The 15369-nt window shown below is 56.3% G+C and overlaps 1 protein-coding gene across 1 annotated transcript; it reads right to left on the reverse strand.

Annotated features, from left to right (window-relative positions):
• Positions 1–358: 358 nt before the first annotated feature.
• Positions 359–15346, reverse strand: PIWIL2 (piwi like RNA-mediated gene silencing 2). Its single transcript, XM_059490881.1, has 21 exons — positions 15145–15346; positions 14961–15075; positions 14434–14577; positions 14248–14358; positions 13892–14009; positions 13684–13805; positions 13507–13587; positions 13224–13337; positions 12932–13120; positions 12695–12779; positions 12167–12253; positions 11925–12065; positions 11733–11846; positions 10071–10259; positions 7941–8042; positions 7744–7863; positions 5983–6071; positions 5598–5703; positions 3907–4160; positions 3112–3219; positions 359–1079 (listed from the first exon to the last, which is right to left on the reverse strand). The coding sequence occupies exons 1-21, from the start codon at positions 15344–15346 to the stop codon at positions 923–925; spliced, it is 2748 nt and encodes a 915-aa protein (XP_059346864.1). The 3' UTR covers positions 359–922.
• Positions 15347–15369: the final 23 nt, after the last annotated feature.

A 15369-nucleotide genomic window follows, 5' to 3' on the forward strand; every position in this document is an offset into this window, starting at 1 on the left:
ACCCCCAGGGCCAAGATTTGTTCCTAAATCCCACCCCAGGCTGGGCCACGCTGCCAAAGTCCGCGGGGATTGGCAAATAAACAGGGATAAATGATTAACTTAGGGCACAAGGTGACAGCCCTGGTGGCACCGCTGCTGTGACCCCTCCTGAGTGTCCCTGCTCCATCCTGGGATCCCCCAAAAATGAGGGGCAGGATGTGGCCACCAGCACCCCCCCAAAAATCCACCAGGGAGCAGCTGCCAGCAACGATTTTATTGGAAAGAACCAAAAAAACTGGTTAGAGGGAATAGAAAAAGGAGGGGATTGCAACTTGGAAAAAAGCACCTAAAATAGGTGAAAACTCCAACCTTTCCCTGGGGTAACCACCTGAATCCACAAAGAATTCTCCTTGGAAAACCAGTGACTCCTCAAGGACGGGAGAACCGGCCAAACTGGAGCTTTGGTTTGTTTAACAGCAGCTTGGAAAAGCCCAGGAAAAAAAAAAAAACAAAAAAAAAACCCCAAACTTTAAACCTGCATGGAAATGCAAGAAACTGGAGGGGAAAAAAAACCCTGAAATTTTTCGATTTACATCCAGCACCTGCATAGGGAGGAGCTGTGGGAGCAGCAGCACTTTTGGGGCTCATTAACTCAACCCAATTTACTGGGAGGGCTGGAAAGCAGCAGGATATTCCTTTGGGGGTCATCCCTGTGGGGATAATTCCCAAAATAAAACCCCACAGCGCTGGGACGCTGCTGCAAACAAACAAAGAATAAATTAACACCAGAACGGGGAATTGAGGAAGATCGCCCTTGGCAGGGGGGGACAAACAGCAGCAGGAATTCCAGGTGCAATCCCATTTTTGCCGGTGCAATCCCGGATTTCCCGGTGCCAATCCCGGATTTCCCGGTGCCAATCCCAGGTTCCTGGGTCCTGGCAGGTTAAAGGAAGAAGAGCTGCTCGCAGAGGTGGGCGCTGGGCTCGTGGTGCAGGACCTGGCCCACAAGGAATGCCAACTTGTGGGCGTACTTGCAGGGGGCAGGGACACGCACGGTGCCCGGCCAGTTCCAGTAGAGGTGACACAGCTTGAAGGTCAACCTAGGGACAGGGAGGGAATTGAGATTTGGGATTCCTGGAATAGGGATGGAGGCAGGTCCAGATCCCTCCCAGAAACTGCTCTCAGCTATCCCAGAGATGGGATTTGGGATTTCCAGGAATGGGGATGGAGCCAGGTGCAGATCCCTCCTAGAACCTGCTCCCAGCTGTCCCTGTCCTTGGGAGAAATGGGATTTGGGATTCCTGGAAAAGGGGATGAAGCCAGATTCAGATCCCTTCCAGAACCTGCTCTCAGCTGTCCCAGAAATGGGATTTGGGATTCCTGGAAAAGGGGATGGAGCCAGATTCAGATCCCTCCTAGAACAGGGAGAAATGGGATTTGGGATTTCCAGGAAAAGGGAATGGATCCAGGTCCAGATCCCTCCTGGAACCTGCTCCCAGCTGTCCCTGTTCTGGGGAGAAATGGGATTTGGGATTCCTGGAAAAGGGGATGGAGGCAGATCCAGATCTCTCCCAGAAACTGCTCTCAGCTATCCCAGAAATGGGATTTGGGATTTCCAGGAATGGGGATGGAGCCAGGTGCAGATCCCTCCTAGAACCTGCTCCCAGCTGTCCCTGTCCTTGGGAGAAGTGGGATTTGGGATTCCTGGGAATGCAGATGGATCCAGGTGCAGATCCCTCCTGAAACAGGGAGAAATGGGATTTGGGGAAAAGGGGATGGAGCCAGATCCAGATCCCTCCTGGAACAGGGAGAAATGGGATTTGGGATTCAGGGAAAAGGGAATGGATTCAGGTGCAGATCCCTCCCAGAACCAGCTCCCAGCTGTCCCAGAAATGTGATTTGGGATTTCCAGGAAAGGAGATGGAGCCAGGTCCAGATCACTCCCAGAAACAGCTCCCAGCTGTCCCAGAAATGGGATTTGGGATTCCTGAGAATGAGGATGGATCCAGGCGCAGATCCCTCCTGGAGCAGGGAGAAATGGGATTTGGGATTTGGGGAAAAGGGGATGGAGCCAGATCCAGATCCCTCCTGGAGCAGGGAGAAATGGGATTCGGGTAAAAAAGGGGATGGATTCAGGTTCAGATCCCTCCCAGAACCAGCTCCCAGCTGTCCCAGAAATGGGATTTGGGATTTTCAGGAAAGGAAATGGATCCAGGTTCAGGTCCCTCCTAGAACCTGCTTCCAGCTGTCCCTGTCCTTGGGAGAAATGGGATTTGGGATTCCTGAGAATGCAGATGGATCCAGGTTCAGATCCCCCCTGAAACAGGGAGAAATGGGATTTGGGATTCCTGGAAAAGGGGATGGATCCAGGTTCAGATCCCTCCTGGAACCTGCTCCCACCTCTCCCTGTCCTTGGGATGGGGAGAAATGGGATTTGGAGGGTCTCTCCCATTCCCTCTGGAGTAATTTGGGACGCTGCAGGATCTCAGGAACTCCAGGACTCCTGCCCTTTTCCCTGGAAGATTTTGAGGGTCTTTCCCCTTCTCCAGGGAGGATTTTGGGGGACTGTGGGATACTGGGGGGGCTCTGGAACTCCTGTATTTCCCCTGGATGATTTTAAAGGTCTCCCCCATTGCCCAGGGAGGATTCTGGGGGTCTCTCCCCCTCCCCAGAGAGGATTTTGGGGTGCTGCAGCATCTCAGGAACTCTGGGATTCCTGCATTTCCCCTGGATGATTTTAAGGGTCCCTCCCCTTCCCTCTGGAGGATTTTGGGCAGCTATGGAACTCCTGTCCTTTTCCCTGGAAGATTTTGAGGGTCTCTACCACTCTCTCTCGAGAATTTTGGGGTGCTGCAGGATCTCAGGAACTCTGGGACTCCTCCATTTCCCCTGGATGATTTTGAGGGCCCCCCCTCTTCCCTCTGCAATATTTTGGGGTGCTGCAGGATCTCAGGAACTCTGGGATTTTTACATTTCCCCTGGATGATTTTCTGGGTCCCTCCCCTTCCCTCTGCAATATTTTGGGGTGCTGCAGGATCTCAGGAACCCTGTGACTCCTGCATTTCTCCTGGATGATTTAAGGGTCTCCCCCACTCCCCAGGCAGGATTTTGGGGTGCCAGGGCCCCCCTTACCTCTGGAGGTGCTCGGAGCTGAGGTTGGCCGTGTTCCACATGCAGATGTATCGCGTGGGGACGCTGCAGCCCTGCCGGGAGTGATGGGCCAGCAGGAAGAAATCCTCCCTGCAAGGGCCAAACAAACCCCAAATCTCTTTTTGTTCCACCCCAAAATGAGGATTTTGGCACCTCAGGGTGCTCTGAAGCCCAGACTGAGCTGTTTTTACCACAAGGTTTTGAACCACAAGGGTTTATTTTTTGCACTCCACAGGAATTTTTTTGCACCCTGGATTGTTTTTGCCACCATTTTTTTCTTCCACTCTGGTTATTTTTTTAATGCGCCCTGGGGTGCAAAATAAAAATTTTAAACTATTTATAACCGTTTTTTTGTGCACTCAAGATGTTTTTATACCCCAGAGTGCTTCATTTTGTAAAAACAATAAATGCTAAAACACCTTCTGGTATTTTTCCAACCATTTTCTAGCAAACTGGGGGGGCTTTTACACACCATTTACACCTTGGGTTGGATTTTTTCCAGCACCTTGGGCTGGATTTTTTCCAACACCTTGGACTATTTTTACAATTTGTCACCCTAGGAATTTTTTTGCACCCTGGGCTATTTTTACAACCATTTTTTTTGCACCTTGGGGGTGCTTTTAAAGCCATTTTTTCACACCGAGGGTGGATTTTTTTCTACTCTGGGGCATTTTTTATCTCCGTTTTTCTTACACCCACGTTAATTTTTTCCCCTGGGGGTGTTTTTTGCCCCTCCCCAGGGTGTTTTTTACCCCCAGCCCCAGCTGTGCCTCTCACCTGCCCAAGCTGGTGACACCATGGTCGATGACGGTGCCCAGGGGAGGGGACAAAAACTCCTCTCCTGTCAGGCAGTAGAAGTTTGTGCTCAGCTGTTTCTGCACCACCACGACCACAAGGCTGGGCTGGTAATTTTGGAAGGTGTGGAAGCTCTTCTGGAGCTGGGGCACCTCATACTTGAGCACAGTGTCCAGCTGGGGGTCAGACACCCCATCCCGGTACACCACGATCTTCATGGGCAGGGAATGGTTCAGCTGGGGGAAAAATGGGGAAAATCAGCTCATTTTTACCTCCCTGCCATGCACAGGATTAGCTGAGGGAGGTGGGGAAATATCCCCAGGTCAGGAGAAGTCTGAGTGTTGGGATGGAGCTGGGAATTGAATGAGTCCCCACAGAAATGCAGCTCAGGGTGGGTTTGGGGAGGGACGTGTTTGAATTAATCACAGAATTCCAGAATTATTTGGGTGGGAAGGAGCCTTAAAATCAGCTCATTCCACCCCCTGCCATGGGCTGGACACCTCCCAGTAACCCAGGGTGCTCCAGGCTGGCTTTGGACACTTCCAGGGATGGGGCAGCCACAGCTGTTCTGGGAATTCCATTGAGCCAGGAATTAATTCCCCATCTCCCATCCCTCCTGCCCAGCACATTCCCAGTGTCCAGAGCTGTGCCTGCAGCACCCACAGAGAGACTGGGAAATAAAATCAAAGAATCTTGGAATGGTTTGGGCTGCAAGGGACCTTAAATCCCATCCAGTGCCACCTGTGCCATCCCAGGGAACCTCCCACCACCCCAGGGTGCTCCAGCCTGGCCTTGGGCACTTCCAGGGATCCAGGGGCAGCCACAGCTGCTCTGGGAATTCCATCCCAGGCAGGAATTCCCAATTCCCAATATCCCATCCATCCCTGCCCTCTGGAAGCCATTCCCTGTCCCTCCCTGTCCCTTCTGCCCAGCACATTCCCAGTGTCCAGAGCTGTGCCTGCAGCACCCACAGAGAGATGGGGAAATAAAATCAAAGAATCCTGGAGTGGTTTGGGCTGGAAGGGACCTTAAATCCCATCCCATCCCACTCCTGCCATGGCAGGGGCACCTCCTACCACCCCAGGGTGCTCCAAGTAGGCCTTGGACAGTTCCACTGGGAATTCCATCCCAGCCAGGAACTCCTTCCCCATCTCCCACCCCTGCCCTCTGGCTGTGGGAAGTCATTCCCTGTCCCTCCAGGCCCTCCTGCCCAGCACATTCTCAGTGTCCAGAGCTGTTCCTGCAGCACCCACAGAAAAAATGGGGAAATAAAATCAAACAATCCTGGAGTGGTTTGGGCTGGAAGGGAGCTTAAAGCCCATCCAGTGCCACCTGTGCCATCCCAGGGAACCTCCCACCATCCCAAGTTGCTTGGACACTTGCAGGGATGAGGTTTCTCTGGGAAATGCCAAGAGCAGGGATTTTCCCTGGCCCTTGCCCTGTCCCAGGCTGCTTTTCTCACGCTGGGGACAAGGGCCAGCCCCTGGAGCTGGAACGTGGCACTTCCCCCTGAGCACAGCCCCAGATAAGGATGAGCTGTCCCAGTTCACAGCCAGTCCAAAGGCTGCAGGGAGGTTTGCTCCCCTGCACGTCCCCAGACTGGAAGTTTTGAGGTTTTCCCTTGGTTTGTGGGGAATGTGGAGCCACAGGAGGGTGGGTTTGGGTGGCCTCACCTCATAGAAGCGTTTGAGGGCCTGGGAGAGGCAGAGCCGGAGGCTGTCGGCGATTTCCTGGTGGGGCATCTGGAAAACCACCCTGGAGTACCACTTGGTGAGGATGCTGGGGATGGATGGAAGGGGAGTGAGCAGCCTGGAGGAGCCCCCCCAGCAGCAGGCAAAGTCCACTGAGCTCTGAGCAACCCCAAACCAGCCCTGGCTCAGCATTCCCAGCCCAGCGCCGGGGCAGACCTGGCTGAGCACAGGGGTGAGGAACTGCTCTTGGGGAGAGCAGCACCCTCAGCCCCTTCCCAGCCAAGGAAAGGAGATTTGCGGGTGGCAAATCCCAAAATTGCCAGGGCAGGGCAGGAAAATCTCCCCCCTTTCTCAGGGAGCCACGTACTGGTTCATGCTGGCCACGAAGCCGATGACAGAGCGCATGCCGTGGCTCCTGCTGTGGTGGATGTCCATGCCCACCACCATCAGCTGCTTCTGGAGAGGGGAACAGAGATGGGATTTAGGGACAATGGCCATGGCCACCACCATCAGCTGCTTCTGGAGGGGGAAACAGAGATGGGATTTAGGGATAATGGCCATGGCCACCACCATCAGCTGCTTCTGGAGAGGGGAACAGAGATGGGATTTAGGGATAATGGCCATGGCCATGACCATCAGCTGGTTCTGGAGGGGGAAACAGAGATGGGATTTAGGGATAATGGCCATGGCCACAACTGTGAAATCCTTCTGGAAAGGCAGGTGGGATTTAGGGATAATGGCCATGGCCACCACCATCAGCTGCTTCTGGAGAGGGGAACAGAGGTGTGATTTAGGGACAATGGCCATGGCCACAACTGTGAAATCCTTCTGGATGGGGGAACAGAGGTGGGATTTAGGGATAACGGAGCAGGGAAAGGGAGGTGGGATTTAGGGATAACGGCCATGCCCACAACTGTGAACTGCTTCTGGAAAGGGGAAGAAGATGGGACTTAGGAATAACAGCCATGGCCACAACCATCAGCTCCTTCTGGAGAGGAGAAGAAGATGGGATTTAGGGATAATGGAGCAGGGAAAGGCAGGTGGGATTTAGGGATCATGTCCATGACCATCAGCTGCTTCTGGAAAGGGGAGGATAGGTGGGATTTAGGGATAATGGCCATCAGGAAGAAGATGGGATTTAGGGATGATGGCCATGCCCATGACAATCAGCTGGTTCTGGAAAAGGGAACAGAGATGGGATTTAGGGATAATGGAGCAGGGAAAGGCAGGTGGGATTTAGGGATAATGGCCATGACCATCAGCTGCTTCTGGGTGGTTGTAAAGATGGGATTTAGGGATAATGGCCATCAGGAAAAAGATGGGATTTTGGGACAATGGCCATGGCCACGACCATCAGCTGCTTCTGGAGAGGGGAAGAAGATGGGATTTAGGGATAATGGCCATGCCCACAACTGTGAACTGCTTCTAGAGAGGGGAGGAGAGATGGGATTTAGGCAAAATGACCATGGCTATGACCATCAGCTGCTTCTGGAGGGGGGAACAGAGGTGGGATTTAGGGATAATGGAGCAGGGAAAGGCAGGTGGGATTTAGGGACAATGTTCATGCCCACTACTGTGAACTGCTTCTGGAAAGGGGAAGAAGATGGGATTTAGGGATAATGGCCATGCCCATGACCATCAGCTGCTTCTGGAGGGGGGAACAGAGGTGGGATTTAGGGATAATGGAGCAGGGAAAGGCAGGTGGGATTTAGGGGCAATGTCCATGCCAACCAAAGGCAGCTGGGATTTAGGGATAATGGAGCAGGGAAAGGCAGGTGGGATTTAGGGGCAATGTCCATGCCAACCAAAGGCAGCTGGGATTTAGGGATAATGGCCATGCCCACAACCCTCAGCTGCTTCTGGAAGTGGGAAAAACAACCAGGTGGGATTTAGGGATAAATCAGGCACCTCCAAGCTTGGATCCCTCCAGCTCCAAGCGACTCATGAGCACCCAAGAGAAGCCAACCCCGATTCTCCAGCCAGTTCATCCAGCCCATGCCCACAATAATCCAACAACAATCCAAATAATCCAACTCCTCCACAACAATCCAACCCCTCCACAACAATCCAACCCCTCCAGAGCTTCCAGGCTCATGCCAGGCCTCCTGCCAGGGTGTTCCTGCCTTACCAGTGGGATATCAACCCCCCAGAGCTGCCCGCCCAGCTTGCAGTTGATCTGCAGCAGAACTTTCTGCACCACGCTCCTGATCTTGCCAGGGTGGCCCATGAGGGACTGGGCATTGATGACCTGTGGAGAGGGAAAACTCAGGGAAGAGGGAGGCTGGAGAGAGCCAGGGATTGCCAGGGATGGGGGTGCCAGCCCACCTGGGAGGGCACAGGGCTCTGCACACAGCAAAGCTTCTTGATGGCCCCGTAGACGTCGTCCCTGCCACCAGGGATGATGCACAGGAGCAGCTGCACCTTGTCCTGAGGGGAATCGTGGAATTGTTCAGGTTGGAAAAGCTCTCCTGGAGCACTGAGCCAAACCCAAGGTCACCAACAACCCACGTCCCCAAGGGCCACATGCACAGCTCCAGGGATGGGGACTGCACTGCCTCCCTGGGTTAAATCCATTCCTGGATTTAATCCCTCTTTCCATGAAAGGAAATTTAATCACTTCCTGGATTTACCCCCCTTTCCATGAAAGGAAATTTAACCACTTTTCCTGTATTTACCCCCCTTTCCATGAAAGGAAATTTAACCACTTTTCCTGTATTTACCCCCCTTTCCATGAAAGGAAATTTAACCACTTTTCCTGGATTTACCCCCCTTTCCATGAAAGGAAATTTAACCACTTTTCCTATATTTAACCACCCCTTCCATGAAAGGAAATTTAACCACTTTTCCTATATTTAACCACCCCTTCCATGAAAAAATTCCCCCCGGTGTCCAACCTGAGCCTCCCCTGGCACAGCTTGGGGCTGTTCCCTCTCGTCCTGTCCTTTGTTCCCAACCCCACCTGACTTCACACTCCTGTCATTGGTTTTTAGGGAAAATAAGTTCCCCTTGAGCCTCTTCTGCAGGCTGAGCTCCTCCAGTGCTTCCCAAAGATCCCCCAGGGATGTCCCTGCTCCTCACCTGGCTTCTGAAGGACCTCTGGATGGCCCTGACATGGGCTCCCATGCCACCTTCTCAATGATCTCCACTCCTCACCTGGCTTCCCAAGGAGCTCTGGATGCTCTAGGCTCCCATCCCACCTTCCCAAAGATCCCCAGGGATGTTCCTGGTCCTTGTGGCTTCCCAAAGAGCTCTGGATTGCCCTGATGTGGGCTCCCATCCCATCCTCCCAAAGATCTCCCTGCTCCTTGTGGCTTCCCAAGGAGCTCTGGATGCTCTAGGCTCCCATCCCACCCTCCCAAAGATCTCCAGGGATGTCCCTGCTCCTCACCTGCCTCCCCAGGGAGCTCTGGATTCTCTAGGCTCTCATCCCACCTTCCCAAAAATCTCCTTTCTCCTCATCTGGCCTCCCAAAGAGCTCTGAATGGTCTGGGCTCCCATCCCACCCTCCCAAAGATGTCCCTGCTGCACACCTGGCTTCCCAAGAACCTCTGGATGGTCTGGGATCCCATCCCACCTTCCCAAAAATCCCCCAGGGGATCCTGTGGCTGCTCCTTGTGGCTTTCCAAGGAGCTCTGGATGGTCTGGGCTCCCATCCCACCCTCTCAGTGATCTCCAGGGCTGTCCTTGCTCTTCACTTGGCTTCCCAAGGAGTTCTGGATGCTCTAGGCTCCCATGCCACCTTCCCAAAGATCTCCCTGCTCCTCATCTGACTTCCCAAGGAGCTCTGGATGGTCTGGGATCCCATCCCACCTCCCCAAAAATCCCCCAGGGGATCCTGTGGCTGCTCTTTGTGGCTTCCCAAGGAGCTCTGGATGGTCTGGGATCCCATCCCACCTTCCCAGTGATCCCCCAGGGCTGTCCCTGCTCTTCACCTGGTTCCCCAAGGACCTCTGGATGGCCCTGACATGGGCTCCCATGCCACCTTCTCAATGATCTCTACTTCTCACCTGGCTTTCCAAGGAGTTCTGGATGCTCTAGGCTCCCATCCCACTTCCTCAAAGATCCTCAGGGATGTCCCTGCTCCTTGTAGCTTCCCAAGGAACCAACTCTGGATGGTGTTGACATGGGCTCCCATCCCACCCTCCCAAACATCTCCCTGCTCCTCACCTGGCTTCCCAAAGAGCTCTGGATGGTCTGGGCTCCCATCCCACGTTCCCAAAGATCTCCTTGCTCCTCACCTGGCTTCCCAAAGAGCCCTGGATGGTGTTGACATGGCCTCCCATGCCACCTTCCCAAAGATCTCCCTGCTGCTCATCTGGCTCCCCAAAGAGCTCTGGATAGTCTGGGCTCCCATCCCACCCTCCCAAAGATCTCCTGCTCCTCACCTGTCTCCCCAAGGAGCTCTGAATGGTCTAAGCTCCCACCCCACCCTCCCAAAGATCTCCTGCTCCTCACCTGGCTGCCCAGGGAGCTCTGGATGGCCCTCACGTAGGTCTCGATGCGATCATCGCGCAGCTCCTGCACCAAGGGCTGCCCCACCTGCATCCCCATGGCCCCACAGCTGCTCCTCATGGATGCCAGCAGGTCCTTGGCCAGGTGCTGCAGCCTCTTGGGATAGATCAGGAGCCAGGAATTGATGGAGATCTGGGAGAAAAGGCAGCACAGGCCGTGGTTTGGGGGTGTTTCTGCAATGCAATCCGTGCAGCACGTTCCTGTTTGGGAGAGGAGGAACCCACCAAGCACAGAGGGGAATTTGGGAGAGGAAAAGTGGGCCCAGAGGAACCTGGAGCACAGCAGGGAGTTTGGGAGAGGGAAATTTGGGAGAGGGAATTTGGGCCAAAAGGAACCTGCAGCACAGAGGGGAATTTGGGAGAGGAAAAGTGGGCTTAGAAGAACCTGGAACACAGCAGGGAGTTTGGGAGAGGGAAATTTGGGAGGGGGAATTCTGGCCAAGAGAAACTTGCAGCACAGAGGGGAATTTGGCCCAAGAGAAATCTGAGTACAGAGGGGAATCTGGAAAAGGGAAAGTGGCCCAAGAGAAATCTGGAGGACAAAGGGGAATTTGGGAGAGGAAAAGTGACCCAAGAGGAACCTGCAGCACAGAGGGGAATCTGGAAAAGGGAATTTGGTTCAAGAGCAATCTGCAGCACAGAGGGGAATTTGGGAGAGGGAAATTTGGGAGAGGGAATTTGGGCCAAAAGGAACCTGCAGCACAGAGGGGAATTTGGGAGAGGGAAAGTGGGCCCAGAGGAACCTGGAACACAACAGGGAGTTTGGGAGAGGGAAATTTGGGAGGGGGAATTCTGGCCAAGAGGAGCCTGCAGCACAGAGGGGAATTTGGGAAAGTGGGACAAGAGAAATCTGCAGCACAAAGGGGAATTTGGGAGAGGGAATTTGGCCCAAGAGAAAACTGCAGCACAGAGGGGAGTTTGGGAGAGGGAATTTGGGAGAGGGAATTTGGGCCAAGAGGAACCTGAAGCACAGAGGGGAATGTGGAAAAGGGAAAGTGGCCCAAGAGAAATCTGCAGAACAGAGGGGAATCTGGGAGAGGGAATTTGGCCTAAGAAAAATCTGGAGCACAGAGGGGAATTTAGAAAAGGGAAAGTGACCCAAGAGAAATTTGCAGCACAGAGGGGAATTTGGGCCAAGAGGAACCTAGAGCACAAAGGGGAATTTGGGAGAGGGAATTTGGTGCAAGAGAAATCTGCAGCATAGAGGGGAATTTGGGAGAGGGAATTTTGGCCTAGAGGAACCTGCAGCACAGAGGGGAATCTGGAAAAGGGAATTTGGTTCAAGAGAAATCTGCAGCACAAAGGGGAATTTGGGATAGGGAAAGTAGCCTAAGAGAAATCTGGAACACAGAGGGGAATTTGGGAAAGGGAAAGTGGCCCAAGAGAAATTTGGACTGAACTGCAGCCAATTCCTGCATGTGAAAAGCTCCCTCCACCCTGGGACGAGGTGGGAAAGCAGACACCACAGCCACATACCTCCACCTCCTTGGGAAAAACAGGCTGGAGCGCAAATCCAACACAAACAAGGGAAGGGCTCGTGCTGGAAGGGGTTCAGCACTCGGGAAAACCCAGCCCAGCTGCGCCCAGCAGGGCAGGCTCTGCTCACCACGGCGATGGGCACCTCCTTCGTCACCTCGCGGTGCCAGCCCAGCTCCTCGGCGGGAAGGAAGGAGCGGTGCCGGAGGTTGACGCGCTCCGCGGGCAGGACGTGACCCTGGGTCTGGGCAGAGCGGGAATCTGCGGAGCTGCCTCCTCTGCCTGGGGGCCAGGGGAAGGCCAGGAGCCCCGGAGCCCTTACCCTGTAGATGTCGGTGTCCAGCACCAGCCCCCAGCGCTGCAGCTCCTGGAAAGCGTCCGGCGTGTCGCGGATGCGGCGCAGGAGGCCGGTGAGGCGCTGGTAGTGCTGCTGGGGACTCTGCACCATCTCCCACATCACCTCCTGCACCAGCAACACCCACACCCACGGGTCAGGGAGGGCTCCCCACACACCCTGGGAAACCCCGGGCAAAGCTGGGAGCACAGCATGAGACAGGATCTGACCTTCAGCATGCGACTGTTCTTGCGCAGGTCGGAGAGGCCGGTGAGGAAGGTGAGCTCTGGCACGAGCAGCACCATCTTCAGCTGGCACTGCAGGGAGGGACAGGCACTGTCAGCGTTCCAGGGGCAGAACTCCTGCTCTACCCCGGGGCTGGAAAAGCTCAGAGCAGCCCGTGGATCTCTCTGGGCTGGAGGAGCCCATGGATCGCTGTGGGCTGGAGGAGCCTGTGGATCTCTCTGGACTGGAAGAGCTCAGAGCCGCCCATGGATCTCTCTGGGCTGAAGGAGCCCAGAGCAGCCCATGGAGGAGCCCAGAGCAGCCCATGGATCTCTCTGGGCTGGGAGAGCTCAGAGCAGCCCATGGATCTCTCTGGGCTGGGAGAGCTCAGAGCAGCCCATGGATCTCTCTGGGCTGGAGAATCCCAGAGCAGCCCATGGATCTCTCTGGGCTGGAGGAGCCCAGAGCAGCCCATGGATCTCTCTGGGCTTGAGAATCCCAGAGCAGCCTGTAGATCTCTGTGCCTGGCTCACCCTCCCCTCTGGTGTCTGCTTCTCCTTGGGCTTGTGGACGAGCAGGGGCTGGTCCAGTTCCCTGATGGTGATCCCGTGGGTCTTGCTGGAAAAACAGCATGGTCACACAAGCGTGGAATTTCACTTTGCAATGGAAACCCAAACCCCCACCGTGGGCAGCAAAACCTCCCTGCTGCCACTGCCCCACCTCAGACCAGCCCTGCCCGTTCCCAGGGGATGATCCAGCAGCTCTCTCACCTGTAGTACTCCACAAAGGTGATCTCCTGCCCGCTGGCCAGGGTGAAGGTGTCCTTGGGGGTCTTGTCCCAGTCGATGTCGTCCACGCGGTAGGTGCGGTTGTTGTAGCGCGTCATGACCACGCTCCCCACCAGCTGCTTGGTGCACTCGTCCTGGAACGTCCTCTGGCTCTGCGAGTGGATGGTTTGCCTGGGAAAACAGGAGAGGCACGGAATGCTCCCCGCCTGTGCTATCCCAAAATTCGAACAGCAGCTCTGTGCCCAGAGCTTGGGGGGTTTTGTTGCTCTCTCACATCACGCTCAGCACGGACTCGCTGCGGATGATCTTGTGGATGGCGTCCACCATGAGGAAGAGCCCCCCGTCCTTCCTCCGGATGCTGACGGCGTATCCCGGCCAGATGTGGAGGCTGTGCCCACAGGGAAAGAGGCCTGGCTTAGCCCAGAGCAGCCAAGGAACCCCCAAACTCAGGGATTCATTTCCCAGCTCCCAACTTGTCAGAACAGCCAAAGTCAGGCTGACCTGGGAACACGTCCCAGTTTCCAGGGAAACAGGGATAACTCTGTGCCAGCACCCACCTGTATTTCTGAAGGGTGGTGGCCTGGGCAGGCTCAAAGAAATGTCTCCCAACCAAGCTCATGTTTAGGATTTTCATCACCCTAAGGAAGGAAAAGCAGGAAAAGCAGGGTTGGATGAGGACTGGGAGGGAGGAGGAGGAAGGGGCTCTCTTCCCTGAGCTCTCTCTGGTCTCCCACCTGCGGAACACCACGTTGTAAAAGGGGGTGCAGAGATCCGAGCTGGGCTCCAGGATTTTGGTCATCTGGATGTTGATGAAGATCTCCTCCCCGTCGCTGCTCTTCCGAGCCTTCAGGCTGACCTTTGGCACGGCCAGAGGGGGTTCTCCCACCCAAAACAGGGGCACCCCCGTACCCCCAAACCGGGGGAGACCCCCTTACCCCTTACCTTGGGGATCTGGATGGGCAGGAAGAGGATGGAGCCATCGAAGGCCATCACGTCACCGGTTACAGCGTGCTGCTCCTTCAGTATGGCAAAGCGGGCAGCCTTGCACTCCACCTCGGGGCTGGGGGCACACAGGGCCTTTTCTCCCTCCTCTGACCCCCCCAGACCTCGCTCAGCCCCCCAAAAATCCCCCCTGAAGATGAGAACCCAGAGCTCTTCATTGTGCCGGGGCCGCTCCACCTCACGACAGCGTGGACAGTGTGAGGGACACAGAGGGCTCTGCATGGGGACACCCCAGCCTCGAGGGGCTGTGGGGGACCCTCGAGGGGGTCTGGGGGACCCCAGCCCCCCATTATCACCTGAAGGTCACGTGGTACTGGTAGACAGCTTCGTTCTGGCAGTGGATCTTCACAAAGTTCAGCCCCACGGGGATGGTGGCTCCCTTGGCCACCGCCTTGGTCCCCTGGGCCCTGCGAGGGACAGGGGCTCAGCGGCGACCCAGCAGCACCCGCACCCCAAAACGCGGGGCTGGGGACGCCACTCACGGCCTGGCAGCAGCTGGGGGGGTCTCCGGGGTGGGCACGGTCGTCGGGCAGGGCTGGGGGCTGGGCGGGCACGGGGCGGGCACGGCGGGCAAGGCTCGTCCAGGCGGGGTGGGCAGCGCGTCCCCTCTGCCTTTCCACAGGATCCTGCGTCCCCAGGGGGGGCTGCGGTGAGCCCTGGCACACGCTGGGGACACACTGGGGGTGGCCTGGCTGCAAACCCCCAGCGACGACCGAGACCCCCCCGAAATGCCCCCATTCCTCCTGCCCCACAGCAGCCTGGGGGCTCAAACTGCCGAGTTCGGGGATAAAGGGATGGCAGGGACAGGGGCGATGGGGAAAACAGAGGGAACAAGGGAATAAGGCGGAGTTATGGGGCAGGGGGAGACAGAGGGGATGGAGGGGGTGAAGGAATGAGAGCAGGAAGGAGAGAAAAGATACGGGGGGACAGAAAAGATGGAGAGGGACAGAACGGCCCAGAGGAGGGTGGGCACTGAGGGTTTGGGGGTTCAGGGCTGTGGCGGACTCACTGCCCACGCGTGGGGAGCGCCGCCAGCGCTGCCCCCTTGTCCTTCTCCTCCTCCTTCTGCCGCTGCACCGGGCCGGGCGGAGCCGCTGCCTTCGCATCGCCAGCGCCGCCCCGGCCTGCGGGAGCAGGGCCACCGTGAGCGGCACAGCGGAGCCCACCGGGTCCCCCGCACCACCGGCACCTACCGAGGGGCCGCTCCAGAGGCCGGTCCTCCAGGCCCAGCCCGCGGAACAGCGCGGGGAACGGCGAGGCCGCGGCTCGGGGCTGGGCGGGACCGGGCGAGTGCAGGCGAGGGGAGAAGGCGGAGAGGCCGCGGAGCCCCCTGGCCATGGGCACGGCGGGCCCGGGCCCGGGCCGGGGCGGGCGGAAGGGCCGCGGCGAGTCCATGGCCGCCCCGTCGAGGCGCGCCC

This window comes from Ammospiza nelsoni, chromosome 30, assembly GCF_027579445.1.
Source record: "Ammospiza nelsoni isolate bAmmNel1 chromosome 30, bAmmNel1.pri, whole genome shotgun sequence".
Classification (NCBI taxonomy): domain Eukaryota; kingdom Metazoa; phylum Chordata; class Aves; order Passeriformes; family Passerellidae; genus Ammospiza; species Ammospiza nelsoni.